This window comes from Schistocerca piceifrons, chromosome 5 (genome assembly GCF_021461385.2).
Source record: "Schistocerca piceifrons isolate TAMUIC-IGC-003096 chromosome 5, iqSchPice1.1, whole genome shotgun sequence".
Classification (NCBI taxonomy): domain Eukaryota; kingdom Metazoa; phylum Arthropoda; class Insecta; order Orthoptera; family Acrididae; genus Schistocerca; species Schistocerca piceifrons.
Window position 1 is genome coordinate 592,511,977 of NC_060142.1, and position 23,602 is coordinate 592,535,578.

Sequence of the window (23,602 nt, forward strand, 5' to 3'; positions counted from 1 at the left end):
TGCATTTTGAGTGTCTTCCTCATCCACCATACTCACCAGACATTGCCCCAAGTGATTTCCATATGTTTGGACCACTCAAAGACGCAATGGGAGGAAAGAAGTTCCGTTCTGATGAAGAGGTACGCCACGTGGTGCATGAGTGGTTGTGCGGACTACCAAAAGAATATTTTTCTAAAGGAAATTATGCACTTTGTAAGTTCTGGAGGACTTGCATTGAGCATGGGGGAGATTATGATGAAAAGTTATACAGCTTTGTACTACTTCTGCACAAGAAATAATATTTAAAAAAATATTTAAGGTTCTCATTTGACTCACCCTTGTACAAATGCTGCAGAAACTAAAAGTAGAAAATGAGAATCTCAATAAGAAGATGGACATGTAAGAAATCAAAGCTAAGTCTCTGCACCAGACCGTCGGCCTGACTGCGGTTGTTGATAAGCTTCACCATAATGTAGACTTACATGCTGTACAAGGTCGCAAAATGTTGAATAAACTTTACGAAACAGCAGCCAAGAAAGTGTACTTCGACAGGAGTTGGCAGATTTGTATATTAAAAGCATCTGTGGGGAAAATAACGAAACTTGCGTGATGTTGATTCTATATTGTAATGACAAATTTGTGTTTAATTTTTGTGGTTTTTGGAAATTATTATTTTGGTAAGTGTTTGAGAATGTTGGGAACTTCGAACTTAGGAAATGTGTATGCAGCCATAGTTGAGCGTAGTATGTTTGCAGATGAGATTGCAAAGAATTGTGTCAAAAGGATTTTCTGTCAGTGTCCTGTTTTGTTAAAATTCTGTTCAAAGAAGTATAAAAAGTAACATATGGAAACAGATTCGTGTCTTTAGTAAAAACAGGTGATGCAGAAGACAAGAATGATGTAAATGAACATCAGGATGTGAGCCCTCAAAGTTCATGATATATGTTATTGGGATCACAGGACCCAGAGCTATGCAGCATTGTTTTTTTGTTTTTCATTCTTTGGTGCTACATCATTCTTCCCCTTTTCAGTGAACTTTCCAAGCTATCGTCTCCTCTCAATCTATCCTCTTTCTGTTATGTAGTTAAGTGTACAAATGGTAAAGTTTGTTGAAAACAATTTCTCATTAACATGGAGAATTTACGAGGGCGGTTCAGAAAGTAACCTCCGATTGGTCACAGTGCGGGTTGTGGGGGGAGTAGCGACGCCATCTGTGCGTTCACGCACTCAACAGGTCAGTCGGCATCAAGCCGTGGTCGAGTGAACGTCGTACCTCCACTAGTTTAGTTTTTGTGGCAGTTTGAAATGTGTGCTGCAATAGAAAACCCCGCCAAATGTGAAGTGCGTGCTGTCATAAGGTTTTTTACAGCCAAAGGATATTCTGCAGCAGCTATTCATCGTGAGCTTTGTGCCGTGTGGATCAAAGTTACATTAGGTGGAAGAAACATCACTTCTATGAATTCACTCGTTTCAATTAAGATATCACACAACGGATGATTAAGTGTGTTGTCAAGGAGCAGTAATGTTTTCTCATCCTCTCCATTCTTTAACTGACGAACTTTTATGGAAGGTATAAATATTTCTATATACCATTCCATGAAAATCGTACTACCCATCCAGGTGCTCTTTTGAGAGATGTAAACAAAAGGCATCATAAATATATAAATGTGTTTGGAACAACATAGTTTCTTCCTTTTACGAATGATGAGCGTACACAATTTGTGGCTATCAGTAGCTTTAGCACAAGCTAAATCAGGAATATGTTTCTTGCTTATTTTAGGACGGTGGCGCTAATTCACAATGTGAAGTTAGAGGTTTTCTTGTAAAAGTGTTCCAACTGAGCCCAGTTTTTGAGAGCATAATCTCCCTCTCTCAATACATATCTTAGCTTTATTTTGAAAGAATTAGCTGCTGAAGAATTACAGAAAGTTCCCTCCTTGTATTTGAACCTCATAAAACTTTCTAACCAGCCCATACCTCCAAGACTTTAATTGAACTAAATTGCTTTTTCACATACACTGGGATGAGAAATAGGTTCTCCTTGTGATATTTTAGTGCAAAACCACTTGTAAAAAGCATCATCTTGATCCATGTCCGTGGTGAGTTTCATAGTTTATGGAGTTACTGATCCATTAATAGAATGAAGCTTAGATATAAAATCTGTGATGCTCATCTTTTCTTTTCTTAAATCCGTAGTTCTGACTTACCAAACTTGTAATCATTACATAATTTGGTTTCAGATTCCTCTAACCTTTTATTAATCTTGTACTTAACTCTCATAAAAAGGACAACAAGTTTATCTTTAGGCATTTTATACTGCACTTTACACAGAAAAGTTGACAAGTGATTGTAACAGACTCCAGTTGTTTACAATTGTCGGCAACTCGGAACGGGCGTTGAGGGTGGTGGTGGTGGTGGTGGTGGTGGTGGTGGTGGTGGGGGGGGACAGTACACACAAGTGGACAGCAGTTTGGTTAAGCAACAGTTTGGTTGACCGACGTACAAGTAAAGCTGTGAGGACGGGGCGTAAGACGTGCTTGGGTAGCTCAGATGATAGAGCACTTGCCCGCAAAAGGCAAAGGTCCCGAGTTCGAGTCTCGGCCGGGCACACAGTTTTAATCTGCCAGGAAGTTTCATCTTCACAGAACATTTTAATATAAACTGTTTTATTATTAGCTGGAAACACACCTATTGACTAACTTTGGAATGACTGAACTTGGCTGTTTGGCTGGGAGTATCGTGTCTTTCTATATAACTCTTATCGCCAAATATCAAGTATGCCATTACACAGGGTGGTACTGTTAATACTTTGACCATAAACACTGAGATTTCCAGCTCATTACAATGATCCACAATTGCTAACTCAAGGCACAAATTTTTGGGTAATTCTGACGGAGAGCCTGCTTTTCAAATCACCCAGTAAAACAGGACAGCAAATTTCAGATGAGCGAAAAGCCCGGTCCTAGATCTTCCTAGTAATATGTAAGCCAGAACCATCAGGTAGTTAATGAGTGACAGCAGATAACATGACGATTTAGTTGGCAGTCTTATTATCAGAATCAGGCAAGTGTCTTTTTCCTGCATGAGTGCTTCCAAAGGTGGAAGGATGTTTGTTGGTGTTCTTCAAATCACAGACATACACTGCAAGCTGTTCCACACATTGCACTACCCTGCTTTTAGAAGCCATAATGCCAAGGAAAAACAAACTCCATGTAAGGGTGAGAATGGTCCCCAAGGTCAAAAGCATACCTGTGTTGAGCCATTGTGTCTTCCAGAATGAGTCACCCAGGGAATGCCAAGAAATCATTCCCCAGACCATAACATTCCTTCCTACAGCTTGGACCCTTACAACGATTGTTGCAGAGCATTTGCTTTCAGACATTTAATGCTGTACACAACAACAGCCATCTGTTTGATGAAGCATAAAACACAATTCACCTGAACTGGCCAGCTGTCACCACTCTGTGGATATCCAGCTGCAGTACTGGCATGCAAATTACAGCCTTTGCTGCCAACAAACACCAGCACGAACCTGGTGGCTGCTGCAGAGGATAGGTAGCAGCAATGTTTGCTGAACGGTCGTTGCAGAGACACTGCTGGTAGCCCCTTGGTTCATCTGGACAGTCAGTTGCTTAACAGTTGCACGTCTATTTACCTGTCCACATCTCCGCAGCTGTCATTCTCCCCAGTCATCTACAGCCTGTGGTGTACTACAGTTGCCCTGGCAACAGTTTTTGACAGTGTCGTTTTGACAATTTAAAAACTTAGCCATTTCAGATATGATTCAGCCACACCCCCAACGCCAATGGATTTTGCTCTTTGGACATCAGATAAATCATCCTGTTGCCACATTACAACAATGACTGCACAGTTTACCGCATCCCTCGGACACGCTTTATGTACCTTCCATTGCTAGTGCTGCCATATACTGCCTAAGTAGTTACTGCATAGGCGGTGATCATATTGATGTGACTGGGCCATGTGTATCATGCACTACACTGCAACATATACGATTAATCATAATGAAGCAATTGAAAACTGGTACCTTATATTAAGAGGATGCTGGGCTGAAGTTGTTATTACCCATGTACAACTGGTGTAATTTGGATATGGAAATGGATAATGTGGACTTGATATTCTTCCTTGTGGAGCACTATAGTGAGTGTGTCCACACACATCACTTTGTTGTTCATAATAAGTTGCTTCTGCTGAAAGATAAACCATTAAAGATTGAAAATACAAATAAAATCCATCACCTCTTTAATAGCAATAGGAAACAAGGAAAAAGAAAAATACATGTCACTTCCATGTACACAAAAATATATCTTTACAACCCTTAGAATTTATCACTGCTACACTATAAACAGGAAAACAATTTAACGTAATGTCATTATTTTTAGAAAGGAGAGACTCAATGCTCAATATGAGACATAAATGTGACAGGGTGAAAGCTTTCTCAATGAGCCACTGTTTATTTAAGTGCATTTCTATTGTTTCTACTGTAGAAATACATGAGCAATGTAACTGTCTGTGTAATCAACTCCACAGCCAATTCATATTTCAGGCTCAAATTCCTGTGCTCTCAAGTCATAGCAGTTGTCATAAAGGAACAAAACAATTACTGAATCAATGTTTTGCTCACCATGCATTCTTTTTGGTTTCACACAACACAGTACAAATAAATATGTAGTACCTCACAGTCACTAAAACAAAGGAAAGGTGCCTTAATTAAGCAGAGAAGTGTCCTCCACCTTAATAAGAAGACGTGTTAAATGTGGTGTAACAAGTACCATTGATAAAACTACTGACAAACAGAAACCTAGGACAAAAACAATTATACTGAATTTCAGAATGAAATTCAATTGACAGTTGCAAATATATTTTTATTTCACTTATTATAATCACAAGCAAAATAAAAATATATACTGCAGTTGCGAAAAGTAATAGCAATGAATAAAATAATAGCTATATTGGTGACGCAATACACTGATACTCTCTTAAAGTGTCTAATTATTGTGTTGCATGGCTAGGAAACGTATTTGCTATTTTATATGTATAATTTGAAAATTTATAAAATTGATAAAACTGTTGTATACACCACAAAAAAGCTAACATTTTAATTATTTAAACTTAACAGCTGATTTTAGCAAAGTATTACCTTACCTGAACATATAGCAGCAAAATGAGATAAAAATATGCATGCCAGAAAAATTTCCTTGTGCTGTATCTTCTTTGTGCTATTCATAGTGGAGTATTGCTGCTTCAAATCTACTGCATTTGCTGAAACAATCAAATTTGTTTCATAAGCACCTGTCATGTCACAGTTACAGAAAGAAATCACATCACCACTAAAATTAAGAAAAAAGATCATGTAAACTGTTGAATGCTGCAACTGCAACATCTGTGAATGCCCATACCATTAAACGGCCACATTTGGTTTCCATATTGCAATACAAGACATCAACTGTAGCAGATTTCTTATTTAATATATAGTGTTTTTTCTGCAGCACAAAGCCATTAAAAACATACAACTCAAAATAAATTTGTCCGCAGCTCATAGTCTGGTGATCAGTATTGTTGTCTCTAGATCCTAGTGTTTCAGTTTAAATTCCTAACTAAGTCAGACATTCTCTTCACTTGGGTTTCATAAACATGCAAGACACCACAGTGACATCAAATAGAAAGACTTGCACCTCATGGTCAAACAACCAGAGACAGGATATCCCAGCCAAAAATGTCATACAATTACTTGATTTCATATAATACATTCTATGGATGATTTTGTATGGTGTGTGTATGTCTTTAACTAGGCCTAATTTGTTTTGCACAGAGCTCTTCAAATACTGTGCATTTTTCATCCAGCTTACAAATTTTTCAAAATGCACTTGTTGAGAAAATTTCACAGCATAACTCAATTCTTTAACAAATGATGATTTTCTCAGAGCCTATTTTGATTAAAAACTATTTTTCTCCAGTTAATTTGTACCACCAAATTGATCAAAATATAATGGAATGGTACATGCCTTTGAGATAAGAAGTATTTTCTAGAATCATTGGCATAACCTGTGAAACAGAAAAGATGGAGAAGGAGATATAATCATAAGCTGCGCACTGCGTATAAAAATCCACCTATCAAGAGAATAGTGAAATGAACCACATTGACATGGGCAGGGCACGTGGCACATGTAAGTGATATAGAAGTAGTCAGGAATTCTTTCTTCTTCTTCTTCTTTTTCCTGGTGTTTATACCGTATCTACAAGAGATCAGCTTGTTAATATGGATTTGGCATGTTAGCAGTATAGAACGGCCTTACTTCCTGTCTCTGCTCCCCCTGCCATCCCCTCCCCCCCGGATGGAAATTGTGTATACCATCTGCTTTTTGCTACGTGTTATTTACGTGACAGTTGGAGAATGTTTGTGAAATGATTTTTGTAAATTATGTAACTGAGAAGAGATGAGGGTATCAGGCCATTTTCACCTAATAAGTTGTGAGAAACTGCCTAAAACCAACATCCACATTAGCTGGCACATTGTTCATGCACCATGCAGATTCAGTCCAGAGCCAGTGTACCTCTCCAAATCCCGAATGTGCTGTTCCAACACGCATAGCTATCTGGGAGAGTCATGAAGGTAAAAGAACATTAGGTGGAAATCCTGGGAGTCCAAGAGGATGTGATCAACTGGGAACCAGATGGAGAGATGGAATCATGAAATACCTGCAGAAAATGTGCTATAAGGGTGGAAAGCTTGAGCATTTGACTGTGATAACTGCCAGAGAATTGCTGAAGAAGCCAAGGTTCAAAATGTACTACAGAAAAACATAAGAAAAACACTAAGATCTCACTATGTCCTTAACCCTTCTCTCTCTCTCTCTCTCTCTCTCTCTCTCTCTCTCTCTCTCTCACACACACACACACACACACACACACACACACACACACACACACACACTCAAATAATCAAGCTCATCTCATGCACATATGATCGCTACCAGCGGTAGATCCAACCGGAACCATTCCAATATGGTGAGTAGCAATCTATCCTTTTCCTAATATTGTTGATAAAGTGAAGTTGTAGAGAGGAGAGTGGCATGCACGTTTTACGTTAATTTACTATAACCACTTAAAGGTTTGGTTTTCATAATTGTTGTACAATATCATACCAGAAAAGTGAGTGAAAATAAAATAAATAAATAAAGTTACAGACGAGGACATCCTTGCTACGCTCATGGACACTGATTTCGACATTTCTTACAATTCTGAAGTTGAGAAATATTCCACAGTGACAAACCAATAGTTGAAAGAGTGTTTCAATTTTTGTACTACTTCCACTTGTTCATATACACCACACTAGGAAAGTTAATTTTTCAATTAGAGAAATCAAACAAGAAGCAAAAAGGATTTTTACATGGTCCTATTAAAAGCTTACTTGAAGGAAAAATCAGATTTCTGAAACACAGTGAGCTCTCATTCGAAGAAAGGCATGCCAATCAGAGTGTTTCAAAAAGTATTACGTAAATAAAGGAAAAAAAATAAGCCAACAAGATTTGTGAGACTAGAGGTCCAAAACTTAAGCCTGCACTCCAAACTTGAAAGGTAATGAAGTATCTACAGTTTACTAGTGAGAAAGACTTGTTGAACAGTTCTTATTTTCAAGATATGAAATATTTAGTACTGCCAATAGACACATATAAAAGAAAAAGTAGATGACACTATCACAGCTTTCGGAAATGTTAATTCCTTTCTGAGGGAGGAGAAAGGGGTAGGTTGGAAAGGTTACAAAAGGAGGGTAGGTGACTCAGATCCCAAGATGACAAGGACCCAACTGCAGTGTTGATGACTTAGGGGCTCACCTTCCTTTTTAACCTTCCCCAATCAATTCAACTTTCCTTTCCAAGAAAGGAATTAATAGTTACAAAGTTAGAGTGTTTCAAGAAGGCAATGAGAGTATTTTTGCAGAAAAGAGCAGATAAACAGTTGTTAACATCCCACTAATGCACTTGGGAGAAATATGTTCTGAGTGAGTCAATTAAGGACAGAAAATATCCACCGTGGTTTAAGAACAAAATTTGAAAGATACTTAGGAATCAGAGAATGTTGCACTATAGGTTCAAAAAAGAATACACGTGTGATGACGGACAATAGCTATTAGAAATTTGTGAATTTGTAAAAAGATCAATGCACAAAGCACACAACTTCCATTTTCATACCTAAGCAAAAGAGCTTGTCAAGAAAATTCTGGTCCTATGTAAAATCCCTTAGCAGGTCAAAGGCTTCTATCTAGTCACTTATTGACCAGTCTGGTGTGGCAATATAAAACAGAATAAGGAAAAGCAAAGTTTTAAATTTTGTGTTTAAGAGATCATCCGCGCAGGAGGATTGTACGAACATACTGTTGTTTGACAGTCATACAGATCCCCTTACAGAGAACAGTAATAGGAATCCTTGGCATAGAAGGGCAAATGAAATGTTGAAAACAAGTAAGTCACCAGGTCAACACGGAATCTCAATTCAGTTTCACAGAGAGTACTCTATGGACTTGACACCCTTACTTAACTTACATTTATCGAGAATCTCTCACCCACAGCAAAGTCCCAAGTAATAGGAAAAAAGTGCAGGTGACTTCTGTAAGAATAAAAGACCTGCAAAATTAAAGACCAATATCCTTAGCATTTGGCTGTTGCAGAATTCTTGAACATTTTCTCAGTTTGAATATTATAAATTTCCTTGAGATGGAAAAGATTCCGTTTACAAATCAGCACTGATTTAGAAAGCATCATACATGTGAACCTCAACTTGCCCTTTTCTCACATATTCTCTGAACCATGTATGAAGGGCAACAGGCAGATTCCATATGCCCACGTTTTCGGAAAGCGTTTGACAGAGTCCCCCACTGCAGACTGTAAACTGAGGTATGAGTACATCGAATAGGTTCCCAAATATGTGAGTGGCTCGAAGACTTCTTAAGTAGTAGAACCCAGTACATTGTCTTCAAGAAGTGTTAATCAGAGAGAACAGTATCATTAAGAGTGCCCCAGCGAAGTGTGAATGACCATTCTTACTCTCTGTACAAACGAAAGATCTGACAGACAGAGTAAGCAGCAATCTGGAGCAGTCTGATGATGACATCGTGGAATACAGGAAGATGTCATCGTTGAGAGACTGTAGCATGATATAAGATGACTTAGGCAAAATTTCTAGTTGGTGTAGTGAAAGCCATGAAACCAAGTCTACAAAGAAGCTTTGCTAGCTTTGTAAAACATATAGTCTCAAAATTCAGAATACCATGAGCAAGTTACAAAATTAACAATTTACAACTTCTAACTGCAAACATTCTTCACAAGTGTGAAGACTTCTAGTTATTAGACCTACAGCTTGAATAAAATAACATTGTAATTCACCAACTGCAAGGGCAAGGGGCAGCATTGCTCGCCAGAATGCAGCTTCACCTCACAAGGCTCTGCATGTACAGTGCCTAACAGGCAACACAGTGAGTGTACGGCACTTGAAGAAAAACTGCAATTGGCTTTCAGCTGGCTGCTACCACTCAACTCAAAACATCACTCACAAAGTTCCTGTAATCAATATATGATAAATTTAATTTCTACCAACATAATGAGCAGGTCATACTCTAAGTAAATGGTGTAACAGATTATCTTCAAATTTGACAAAATAAAAATATTAAGGGTGTTTTATATATGAAGCACTGGTAGAAGCCGACCTTGGGGAAGATCAGTTTGCATTCAGTAGAAATGTTGGAACACGTGAGGCAATACTGACTTTACAACTTATCTTAGAAGAAAGATTAAGGGAAGGCAAACCTATGTTTCTAGCATTTGTAGACTTAGAGAAAGCTTTTGACAATGTTGATTGGAACACTGTCTTTCAAATTCTGAAGTTGGCAGGGGTAAAATACAAGGAGCGAAAGGCTATTTACAATTTCTACAGAAAGCAGATGGCAGTTATAAGAGTCGAGGGGCATGAAAGGGAAGCAGTGGTTGGGAAGGGAGTGAGACAGGGTTGTAGCCTCTCCCCGATGCTATCCAATCTGTATATTTAGCAAGCAGTAAAGGAAACAAAAGAAAAGTTCGGAGTAGGTATTAAAATCCATGGAGAAGAAATAAAAACTTTGAGGTTCACTGATGACATTGTAATTCTGTCAGAGACAGCAAAGGACTTGGAAGAGCAGTTGAACCGAATGGACAGTGTCTTGAAAGGAGGGTATAAGACGACCATCAACAAAAGCAAAACGAGGATAATGAAATGTAGTCGAATTAAGTCAGGTGATGCTGAGGGAATTAGATTAGGAAATAAGACACTTAAAATAGTAAAGGAGTTTTGCTATTTGGGGAGCAAAATAACTGATGATGGTCGAAGTAGAGAGGATATAAAATGTAGACTGGCAATGGCAAGGAAAGCGTTTCTGAAGAAGAAAAATTTGTTAACATCGAGTGCAGATTTAAATGTCAGGAAGTCGTTTCTGAAAGTATTTGTATGGAGTGTAGCGAAGTATGGAAGTGAAACGTGGACAATAAATAGTTTAGACAAGAAGAGAATAGAAGCTTTCGAAATGTGATGCTACAGAAGAATGCTGAAGATTAGATGGGTAAATTACATAACTAATGAGGAGGTATTGAAAAGAATTGGGCAGAAGAGGAGCTTGTGGCACAACTTGACTAGAAGAAGGGATCAGTTGGTAGGACATGTTCTGAGACATCGAGAGATCACCAATTTAGTATTGGAGGGCAGCGTGGAGGGTAAAAATTGTAGAGGGAGACCAAGAGATCAATTCACTAAGCAGATTCAGAAGGATGTAGGTTGCAGTAAATACTGGGAGATGAAGAAGCCTTCACAGGATAGAGTAGCATGGAGAGCTGCATCAAAACAGTCTCAGGACTGAAGAACACAACAACAACAACATATATGAAGCAGTTAACACATTCACTCAAAAGATGTCCACAATACCTGTAAGAATATATACATATATATAAAAAAAATCAGGGTGGTATATGATTACATTAAGCTAATCAACAGAAACAACCATCAGGAAGTTACTAACATATCAAATTGCATTAATTTTAACTCTGAGGGCATGTTCCAATACCTGCCGTGACACATTAAACGCCAGAAGAAAATCTATAATCAAATAAATTTTACAATAACAAACAACTTCAGGAGATAAGGAAGTGGATAAAGGGTAATAGAAATGTTAGCATAAGATGAAGGTTGCTATAAGAGTCCAGACTGCACAGTTATAAGTCAACAACGTAGGAAAGGATAGACTGCCACTTACCATAAAGAAAGACATGTTAAGTTGCAGACAGGCACAATTAAAAAACACTTACACAAAGCTTTCGGCCACAGTCTTCATCAGGAAAGGAGAAATAGAGAAAAAACACACACACACACACACACACACACACACACACACACACACACACACACACGCAAGCACATCTCGCGCATGGTGTGTGATTCTCTGTTTCTCTATTGCTGATGAAAGCTGTGGCCGAAAGCTTTATGTAAGTGTCTTAATAGTGCCTGTCTGCAACATTGCGTGTCGTCTTTATGGTGATAAGAGCCCATCTTTTCCTACATTGTTTATATTCCTATGTGGATTTTCCATTGTTTGTTATCGGTCAAGGTTGGCATGGAAATGAGTATACATTTACCATGCCAATGGCCCTGGAGTGATCTCCACTCTTACTGAAGGATAAATGGAGAGACAGATATATGCACAGGTGAATCTACAGCATGCGGTCACACTCAGAAACTAAGTTTATATGTGTAATGTTATTAAAAAACCATGGAGCCTCCCAAGGTGGGTCAGTTTGTGTGCCTCAATGATACAGCTAATGGTACTGCAAGTGCAATCACAATGGACAGGTATCTGTAGAGAAGCCACACTAACATAAGATTCCTGAAGAGGGGTGGCAACCTTTTCAGTAGCTGGCTGGGCATCAGTTTGGATGACTGATGGATCTGGCCTTGTAACATTAGCCAACTTGATATTGCTGTGCTAGTACTAGGAATGGCTAAAAGTAAGATGAAACTATAGCTCTTATTTTTTTTCTTGGGGGTTTGCAGCTTTACTGTATGACTTAATAACTAGCCTCTGGCATCCTCTTTGTAAAAATAGTCCATAGGTAAAATAATACCCCACTCGGATCTCAGGGTATGGATATCATAATCAAGAAAAACAAAACTACAATTGCAGGGGTCGGAGTGTGGAATGTTGGAGCCCTTATTCAGGTTGACTAGCTACAGAATTTAAAAAAGGAAATGTGTAGGTTGACATTAAATATAGCAGAACCTAGTGCAGTGGCAGACAGAACATACCTTCTAGCCAAGTATGTAGAAAGTTACAAACACAAAATCAAATAGGGGTAACACAAAATGAGGTTTAATAATGTGTAAGAAAACAAGATTGTGGGTAAGTTTCTATCAATTGTACGGTGGATGCATTATCACAGCCAAGATAGAAATCAAGTGAACACACACTACAAATCTACACGTTCTTATGCCAATCAGCTCTTCAGATGATGAAACTGAAAGAAAGTAAGATGAGATAAAAGAAATTATTCAAACAGTCAAGGGAGGTGAAAATTTAATTGTGATGATAGACTGGAATTCAACAGCAGAAAAAGAAAGAAATCGAAAAGTAGTAGCAGAACATGAACTGAGGGAAAGGAATGGAAGAGGGAGTAGTGAAGAGGAGAAGAATTTTGTACAGGACTTTCTTATATCCATAAGAATTGTGAAAAGTGTGAAGAACACAAGACTATCAGCCTAATACCACAAGCATTGTAAGCTCTTGTTTGAGTTTCGAATAGAGGTCTGCACAGGACGCTAGAAGAAGCACTTTGGAGAGGAGGAACATGGTTTCAGAAGGGGAAAAGGGACACGAGATCCTATTGGACTTCTAAGGACTATTCAGAAAACATATATTTTAAAAAAGGGCCAAGAAGTATTTGTGGCCATCATAGACTTTGAAAATGCCTTTGAGAGGATGCTGTGGGATAAGCTGACAGATGTTTTGAAGAGGAAGGGAGTAAAGCTGATGGAGAGAAGACCGATTGCAAACCTGTTCTTGACGAGGAAGGCAAGGTTATGAACAGTAAATGGGACCTCAGAAGACAGAACGATCAAGAGAGAGATCAAACAGGGTTGTTATCTCTCACTGATCCTATTCAACATTCATTTAGAGGAAACGATGAAAAATAGTTTGGATGGGAAAAAGAAGCATCAGGATAGATGGGTGGAAAATAGAATGCATAAGATTCGCAGATGACAAAGTGATTGCTGCAGAAAAAGAAGATTTGAAAGATAAGTGACCTGAATGAAGGCTGTGTAGTATACAGTATGAAAAAATGGAATGCGTGGTTATACGCTTAAAGAAAAACAGGCAAAGTATGATTCAGGGCCAGCAACCACAGAACGCATGAGAAGATTCAAGTTTTTGGAAAGCTGTATTAGGGAAGATACACATTCTGAAAAAGACATAAAAGTGAGAATGGCACTGGCAAAAGCGGCAGAGACTCTTAGCTATTGTTTTAACATAAAACTAAGGAAGTGACTAGTGAAATTTCTGATATAGGGCTTGAAGCAGCAAAGACTTTTAGCTAGTTGTTTTAACACATAACTAAGGAAGTGACTAGTGAAATTCCTGATATGGGGCTTGCTCATGCACAGAACAGAATCACGGACATTGAGAAAGCAGGAAAACAGGAGAATCGAAGTTTGTGAAATGCAGATATGGTGCAGAATGATTCAGATATGCTGGACTTTTGAGGAAGTACTGAGAAGAGTTGGAGAAGACTGGAAGATGCTTCTAACACTGAAGAACAGGAAGCTAAACTGGTTAGGATATAAATTTAGACAAAACTGCCTTCTAGTAGAGGCAACTGAAGGTTTTATTTTAGGGAAGTGAGGGAAGGGTAGAAGAAGATACCAAATGCTGGATAAAATCTGTAAATCACAAGAAGGGTACCAAAGAATGAAGATGAAATCAGAGGAGAGAAAATTGTCTAAACCTGCCGAAAGACAGGTAACCAAATGAAGGTGATAATAATGTAATCATCGCTCTTACTTGGTTTAAAATCTTGAAAGAAGTTTGCATATTTGGAAAAGACCTGGAGACTCCGCAAGATTTCAAATAGATTTCAGAACCAGAGTTTAAACTGCAAAACTTTTCCAGTTGTAGAAGTGGTCACTGGCCATAATTTTTTTGTTATTAACTGCAGATTCAAACTGAAGAAATCGCAGAAAGGTAGGAAATTAATGAGATGGTACATGGACACATTGAAAGAACCAGAGGTTGTTGACAGTTTCAAGGAGAGCATTTGGCAACAACTGACTGTTCAGGAGTAAAAACACAACAGAAGAAGCAGCCTTCAGAGACAAAATAGGAAAGGCAGCTAGGGATGAAATAGGCAAAAAGACAAGGACGAGGGGTAACCCTTGGATAATGCAAGAGATCCTGAATAGAACTGATGAAAGAAGAAAACATAAAAATTCAGCAAATGAAGCAGACAAAAGGGAATACAGGGTGATTTCATCTCAAATCACGCAGGTCATGTCAATTCTGGAAAAAAAATATATCAGACTTCTATATCATAAGTGTTACGAAATAAACTATTTTTGTTTTATCTTAATTTATGTAAATAGTCTGACTCTTTGAAAAATGTATGTTTTGTAAATAACTCTTAAAACAAAATACATGTAATTATGAACAATATCTTCTCTGCTCCGGCTATCTGTATTACACACATATTTATTACTAAAAATGTAAAAAAATGCATTTGTACAAATTATTTACTCGAAAACCCCCATCCAAAAACTTTTGAGAATTACACAAAATATTGTTTGATTAATATGTTGCAAAAGCCGTGGTCAAAATTTTTCTGTGTAAAGTGTTAAAAATTTTTCAACATTCTGTGTATTTTGCATCACTGAATTTCTTGCGTAAAATATGCATGTTGGCAACACTGTTTCCAGCACTCTTCTATTTACTACAATAGAGTGAGAACTTGCATATAAACCATTCTGCATCGCGTTATGTGTTTGGTTTGAACTTTTTGTTAGATACAATGTCAGTGAGGAAATAAAGTAGTGAAAGAGTGACTATGAAAAAAAGACACAAGAGGGTGATGTCTCAGAAAAGTGAAAAAACACTTCACATTTGTTGGAAATATGTCAGAGGTATTGCAGGAATATTCTGGTCCTCAAGTAACGATATGACATCACATCTATTGTGCAAGAATTGTTACACTCACTACAAGAAGAAATTTAGGGAAACCCAACTGAACGATCAGCATCACCCGACTGTGAAACTGAAGACAGTGCAGATGTTTATATTCCTGGGTGTGGAGTAGCTGATAAACTGAAAGTTGGCATTTCTGCTGTAGCCCCTACCATATACTCCCTTTAAACATCCAGGAAAGGTAAGACACATAAGAGAAAAACAGTATGTAAAAACAAAAGTGGAAGAAATTCAAACAACTTTCCCACAAGCAACATCTTCGAAACTTTGTGAAATGTATAATGTAGATGCACTTGGTGCAGAACCTGAGATAAGTGATATGTGCACAAAATGTGGTGTACGGTTTCAAAACCTAAATACTGCTATCTCTACAGCCACCTATACTGAGAAGGTACAGTTACTGTCGCTGATAACAGGTAGCTACTCTAAGCAGCGGATAAAGAAATGCATACCCACTTCCTCACATTATTTGATTTCAAAAGCTCATAAAATAAAGAATGAAAAAGGTATTTGGGCATGCCCAGATTCTTGCTGTATGAATTTGTTGCAAGATGATAACCTTACTGTTGCTCTGGAGTATTAAGTAAGTGATGACAAAGACTGCAGCAGGCGATGTCCTAACCAGGCTGACGTTATCAGTTAGTGAAAATGGTGAAAAAGTTAATAAGGTACAAAGATATATGACAAGATCAATAAGGGAACCAATCTCCTAATGAAAAAGGAGAACCTGAAATTAAAAATTGCTCTCTCAAAATTCTACTCCTTACGACCAAAATGGCTAAAATGCCAGTGAAGGAAGTATGCACATATATTTACTGCACTAATTTGAAATTTGTTTGTTTTGCCATAAGCAGTGTCACAGGCAAGAAGTATACAGAGATGGACATGGTGCTTTAATGCATATGACAAGAGCTGCAAGGTAAATGTTGGTTGCAGGAGTGTGAAATGTGTCCTGGTGCTGAAGTGATGACTGTTGAAGCATTACACCTTCAGGATACTGACAATGACATAACCTATGCATTGTGGTAGGGAGGAGAGTTGGGGAAGAAGACTGTAGAGCCAGAGAAGTTTGTTACAAAGGTTAGGTGTTGGGTGATGAAAAGAATAGCTCACAATCATATCCGGAGGATTCAGAGACAGGCTATGGAAGAAGTAAAATCAGCCACATCCCAGAGTACTGACACATCAGTTCTTCATTTCGACATTGCTGGGAACTGACCTGTTGCTTTGCAGAATGAAATTCAAAGTTAATCACTGGCACACATCACAGATATCAATAGTGACGAGTGTTGCTCACTTTTTTGTAACATAACACTGTTTTGCTATTGTCAGTGATGATGTCATTCATGACAGTGCACTTGCATGCTATGCTGTCAGCATGATAACTGATGATGTAGAATCTAGAGGCCATGCATTCCATAAACATGTTTATGTGACTGATGGTGCAGCATCTCAGTTTAAAAACCGCTTTCAGTTTTATGAGCTTGGTCAACATTGTAGCACAGGAATTAAGGGGGAAAAAAGGTATTTTCAACAACAGGTCATGGGAAAAGTGCATGTGATGGGGTAGAAGGTCTCTGGAAACATCTTGCAACAAGATTTAATCTCCAGCATTAAGCTATTGATGATATAAGAGGTGCTACTGGATTTGTACACAAACACACATGTTTTAGTAACTAGCATGAAACTCTTAATTCCAAATGAAAGTACATTAAGGGAATTCCATTTAAAAGGAAAAAAAGAAGAGTGGTCTGCTATGAAGCCTGTGGTAGGAATTCAATCAAGTCACTACTGGGTTGCAACATGGAATGCCACATACATTGCGATTACTGTTCTCCACAAAATGCAGCCTGTTACTGTGTGTGAAATGCAGAGACCACACTATACATTAGAAGATTTTGTAGTGAGCCACTTGATTTTGTGCTTGTGTGACAATCAGTGGTGGACAGGACAGATAATAAGTGTCTCATGAGCTGCAAGATATAACCATCTCCTTTATGACACCTCAAGGTTCTGCTAATGCTTTCAAATGGTCATCATCAAAAGATCAGTGTGCAGTTCCCATTTCCCAAGTACCACTCTTGTTGGATTATCCTTGCCCGTGTGGAAAATTCAGCTTGGCGATTTTTTTTTTTATGAAAAAAAAGAGAAAAAAAAACACTCTTTTCAACAGTGCAGTATGGATTTTTACACTGCAGGCAATTTTAATTCATGGGAAGTCTTGAAGAAGTAAAATCATGACAAAAGACAATAATAATTTGTGAATTGTGAATAATGTCATAAAAGAAAAATGGGTATAAATGTTTTATAGAATATCTAATTTTTGTTATAAAATGCTTTTGAACGAAATTATGAATTGTCTTCCTACTCATTGATATTATTATAAAATAATTATTTTGATTTAGAAATACCAGTTTTGCATGACATTTACTTCCAATCAGTGATCAATTTAAATATTCAAGTGTCCATGACACTTGAGAGTTGAGGTAGGTCAACCTAAAAAATTTCATTTTGTACAGACAAGAATGGCCCACTCTGATTGTACATTTCCTAAGTACAATGACCAACTAATGTGCTATGAAATTTTTAGAACATTTAGGATGGGGGTTTTGGAGAAAATAATTTCTAAATAACAAAAAATTTCAGATTATTTCATCTTTATGTACAAATATTTTGACAATTTAAGAATTTAATGAATTAATGTCATAGCTGACTGTTTGCAGTTCTTCCACTTTACCATTTCCCAAGACAGTTAACATTTTGTGGCTATTTATAATTTCAAAACATAATTTTGAAATTTGCAGAAATGTGTATGTATTAATCATGCCTCATAGTATTGGGAATAAGGTATTTATTGAAAATAAATTCAGGTCTCTATCACTTTTGGTTTCTTTATGATGATTTTTCAATTTTCCCTTTTGTTACAACATTTCCACAAATACTCTCATTCAGAGAGATCTGTAGCATTTTAACAAACCATCAGAAAATCAAAATATTGTAGTTTTGGAGAGGTATCACGGAACTTCAACTTTTTTTCCCCAGCAAACTCTGAAATAGTGATGCGAGACATCCTCCCTTGACCTGTATGATTTGGGATGAAATTGCCCTACATATTTCTAAAAAGTGCAAAATGGCAAAGCGGGAATTGCTAGGTGAGAAATGCTAGGGTGTAGAAGAAGCATGCACAATTAGGGAATAGATAGCTTCCAATGATAGGAAAATCAGGAGACCAGCAGAGTGAACAGAAGCAGCTGTATGAATAACTCAGATGGCAACGTAGTACTATGAAAAGAAAGGAAAGTTAACAGTGGAATAAATATAAATGGCAGAAATGAGCTTGCAGGCAGTATTCTAGAAAGGGACGAAGAAGTAGATGAAAATGAAAATTAAAAAGGGTTTCCAGTTTAGTTTAGAAGCAATATTTATTCCAGGTAGTTCTACACATTTTGCTTCTATGGATTTAGCTAGTCCCAGTAGCTGATGTTGAGTTTTCTCTGGGTTACACAGTAGTTTATTAGATGTGAACTAGTTTAGTGTTGAGGAGAGTTTGTTCCGTGATACCCGGCTTAACCTTATCCTATCTCAATCTTTGGTTACTAATGCAGAAAACTGAATGAAGCCCAACATAACGTGGCAAAATGTTATTTACAACAATGAAGAAGAACAATCCAAGGACATAGCCCTGAGGCACACCAGATGTGACTTTCTTCAGGGAAGAACACTTATTTTGAATTGATGCAAATTGCCTCCTGTTATTTAGATAAGAATTAATTACTTATAATGCTATATTATTTATTCATAATACCGCAATTTGGTTAGTACGATGTCATAGGGGATACAGTCAAAAGCCATACTCAAATTGCATAGCTCAAGAGAGATCACAATCTTATTTTCAAATGCAGTTAGTGTCTGATTAACAATTTCAAGGACTGCAGAAGTGATACTTTTTCCTTGTTGAAAGCCATGCTATCTGCTACAAAGAAGGTTGCATTTTTCAAAGTAATTACTAAGCTACATGTGAAAAATTGCTTCAAATACATTGGAAAAGATTGTAACAATAGACATTGGCCTGTAGTTCTCAGGGAGATGCTTTTCCCCCTTTTGTATGTAGGAACAACTTTTGAAATTTTGAGCTGGTCTGGGAAAACTCCCAATTCAAGGCAATTATTCATAATAAAAATAAGGGTTGCAGATTAGTGTACTGTCCCTTTTATTGTGTAGTTACACAGTCAGCAAAAGTTCATGCTTTTCTAGTCACAAAATACTAAAAAACAGCGTTTACTATAGCTATGGGTGTGGCAAGATTGCAACAGAAATCATGTCTTCTGTGAAGTGATCAGCAAGAATATCAGATTCTGGTGTGTGTGATTGGTTAATTTAGATCTTCATTCCTGTACTACAGTAGTAAAGCATTTATTAAGCTCTTCTGGTTCAATGAGGACGTCTTTAGTTCAGGTAGAAGTGGATTCTTGTGTCATTATATACCAGGTAACCTTACATTTTTTCAGAGCTCATTCCATGTAATTTTCATAGGTTATAATTCGAACCACTTCAGACAGGGGGGTTACCTTCATAGTCTCGGATGTTAATGAATGTAGCATCTGTTAAAATTCAGGAGTAAGTTTTTGTTTTCTCCAAAAAAATTCCTGCCCAAAGATACAGGCCTCCAAAGATAACACTGCATCAGGCAGGGGGGTTACCTTCATAGTCTCAGATGTTATTAAATTTAGCATATATTTAAATTCAGGAGTAAGTAAGAAACATGTTTTTTTTTTTTGTTTTCTCCAAAAAAATTCCTGCCCAAAGATACAGGCCTCCAAAGATAACACTGCGAACACCATTTTGAAGATGCGAATTTTGGAAAATTTTTAAAATGCTGTATCTCTGTAACAGTTCTAGCTATTTTGTTAAGAGTTTTTTTTGTTTATTTGAATGATAATTGCTTTATCATTACAATGATATCCTCCGTTTGGACATACCTGTCAAAGTTCTTTTACTGTCACCTTTTGAATTTTTTTTTTAATTTACAGAATTTGTTTTCTTTCAAAAATGCCAATCCAGAAAAGTTAAATTTTTTCTGTTGATTAGTACCATGTATATTCTCTGTAAAGGAGACCTTCCACTTTTAAGTTGGACAGGCTTTATTTTTAAAAAATCATTTTTTAACTTTCAAGGGTAATGTATGTCTTCACTGAAGTTGTTTCTTAATAATTTCTTTGTTACAATGTTTATTTCTATTGTCTTTGTTACATTATTTCTTATCAGTTTCATTGTTGCAGTTATTTCTTTTCACTTTCATTTGTGCAGATTTCTCTTTCACTTTGTTATAATAATAATAATAATAATAATAAAGATTTTATTGTCTTTAGGCCATTACAGCAATTGACAACGTCAAATGAAGTTACAATTTATAATACAGTGTGATAAGGTATTGACTACTGAAATATTTTAGCTTATATTACAATAAATGTACAGTGGGTCATCTGTTGGATTACTGCATTTTACAGTTGAAGAATTCATTGATATCATAGAACGGGTGGGCAATAAACCATTCATGCATTCTTTCTTTGAATGTATGTTCAAAAAGATCCTGTATGGCATGTGGCAGCTTATTAAATAGCTTGTGCCCTGTGACTTCATAGCTATTTATTGATTTTGATAGTCTGTGGTAAGGCGTGTATATGTGTTTGATGCTTCTTGTGTTGTAACAATGTACATTTTCTCTACGTTTCACATCTTGTAGGTTCTTCTTCATAAAGATTAAGACATTGTATATATAGATGTTTATTACAGTCACAATTTTTTGTTTAGTAAATAAGGGTTTGCAGTGAGCCTTATGTGAAGAATTTGTAATTATCCTAATAGCTTTCTTCTGCAATAATAGGATGTCATGTATATGACTACAGTTACCCCACAAGATAATGCCATAGGATATTATACTCTGGAAAAATGCAAAATAAGATGATCTGATGTATGTTTCAGGTACACAATTTCTGAGTTGTCTTAATAAATAAATTACTCTAGATAGTTTACTACTAATATAGTTTACATGTTGGCCCCAGGATAACTTTTCATCTAAATAAACTCCCAGGAATTTAACAGAACTAGGGTCATCAGATAGTGGCTTGTCTCTTAGGGTGAAGATTATTTGCAGAGTTTTATTTTCATTTAGCAGGAAACCATTTGCTCTGAACCAATATGCTGCATGAGTGAGTGTATTTTCAGCACAGGTTTTAAGATCATTAAGACTGTTACTGCTATGGAGAAAAGTCATATCATCTGCATACAATACAGTGGTGGATCTAATAAATGAGGGGAGGTCATTGATCATTATCAGAAACAGGAAGGGCCCCAGTACAGACCCCTGAGGCACACCTACTTTAATATTTTCTATGTTTGACATTTCCTTACCAACACAAACTACCTGTTTACGGTCGTTGAGAAAAGCTTTTAATAGTCTGAGACTGTTTTCATTGATGCCGTAGAATTCTAGTTTCTCTAGTAGTGGCATGTGCTCAACACAGTCGAAGGCCTTGCTTAGGTCACAGAATGAGACCTGAGCAAAGCCTTTGTTCTCAAAAACTTTGAGGATGTAACTGACTACCGAGTTGATTGCATCAATGGTCGACAGATTCTTCCTAAACCCGTATTGTGTATCATTAATTATTCCTAGATTCTCAAAGTGAGATGATAATTGTTAATACATGATGCATTCTATTACCTTGGAGAAAGCGGGTACTATTGAAATAGGCCTGTAGCTAGATGGAGAGTCTTTATCTCCCTTTTTGTATACTGGGGTGATCCTAGACAGTTTCAACTCATCAGGAAAATATCCCTCAAGTAAGCACTTGTTTATGCAACGGGTTAAGGGGTGGAGAATGTGGTCACACACTTTTTTTAGCAGGTTGCATGATATGCCATATATATCTAAGCTATCAGATGATTTCAGTTGTTTTATGACCCCTTGTACATATCTAGGCGATACTTCGGAGAAGGTTACCATGCTTGTATTTAGTGACTGTCTACCCCAATTTTGGGAGAGTAACTCTGATGGACTAATGTCTGGTTTGATAATTGTGTCTCCTATTTCTTTCACTGAATTAATAAAAAACTCAATGAGTGTTTCTGGTGGGATATTAATTTTGTCTTTTTTAGTATCTCTGGCAGCACTGTTAATTACTTTCCAAGCGGTTTTGCATTTATTGGTGGAATTATGTATGCTGTTGGCATTGTAGGTTTTTTTGGCTTGCAGGATGGCTTTTTTGTATTCATTCCTGCATTCCACATAGGCTGATTTGGCACAGTCAGACTTCATACTATTGTATATGTTGTACAGTAACAAAACTTGTTTCTTTAGATCTGTCAGCTGTTTAGTGTACCATATATTTTGTCTGTTTTGAGATCTGGATTTGTGGCTGCTGTCCATTATTTTGATTTTCTTTATGGGAATACTATGGTTAAATAGGGTCAAGAATGCATTAAAAAATCTATCAAATATTATTTTGGCTGGCAAGTCATTACTTGATGTGTAATGTCCATCGACACTACAATGGCCAAACCAGGATCTGTCAGCAAGGGAATTATGAAATGTGTTAATTTTATCCTCAGTTATGGGTCTGGTAATCACAACTGTTGGGACAGGTCTGTTTGCATTGCTCCTATTGAGGGGAATTTTACTTGCATAATTTAGAGATACGGAGTCATGGTCAGAGAATGGGAACACTACAACTTCGCATGTGTTTTCAGTGGTCTTGTCAGTTTGTTTGTCATGGTTGTTCGTTGTAGGTTTCTGTTTTGTAGTTGGTCAGTGCTAATTTGTTTACTGAAGAGGCTTCTAAGAAATCTGAGACCATCCAGTGAGTTCTGTGTTTTCATAAGGAATTTGCCAGTTGGCACAGTTGCAGTGTATTTTGTGAAAAGGACTGTTTGAAATGTCTTCTGACTGGGGCCACAGGAGAGTGAAGTGTGCTCACTATTTGCATAGCCATAAAAGAGTGATATATAAGACAAACAAAAAATCAGACTTTGCTCAGGTTAGGAATAAGTGTTCTCATTTGAATCCTCTGTTTCAAAGTGAAGATGTTTCCTGTCGACTTTTCGTGTTCTAAATGTTTTAACAGAATAACAACATTGATAGTATCTGAACAAGGTGAAGACCCTAATGGTGCAAATGATGCAGATTTTGCATCAATAGAGGAAGAATTAAATACCCTGAATCAGTCAACTACAGAAGTAGGTTTTAGTCCTGTTAAGAAACAGTGGTTAGTGAAGTCGAGTCATAAGCTCCATGCATCAAGAAAGCACAGATAAATTACTAAAAATATGGATGAATACACTACAGCAAAACTGACCACACTCTTC

The 23,602-nt window shown here is 37.1% G+C and overlaps 1 protein-coding gene across 3 annotated transcripts in view; it reads right to left on the reverse strand.

Annotated features, from left to right (window-relative positions):
* Positions 1–23,602, reverse strand: part of LOC124797953 (low-density lipoprotein receptor-related protein 12-like) — a 105,767-nt gene that overhangs the window by 76,997 nt on the left and 5,168 nt on the right. For 2 of the 3 annotated variants that reach the window (XM_047261104.1, XM_047261102.1), the window contains exons 3-4: positions 5,143–5,259; positions 4,025–4,187 (exon numbers count right to left, since the gene is read on the reverse strand). In XM_047261104.1, coding sequence (XP_047117060.1) covers positions 4,025–4,187; positions 5,143–5,224 — 245 coding nt within the window. In that variant the 5' untranslated portion in view covers positions 5,225–5,259. The remainder of the gene's footprint in view (positions 1–4,024; positions 4,188–5,142; positions 5,260–23,602) is intronic. The other variant, XM_047261103.1, reaches the window with a different exon arrangement.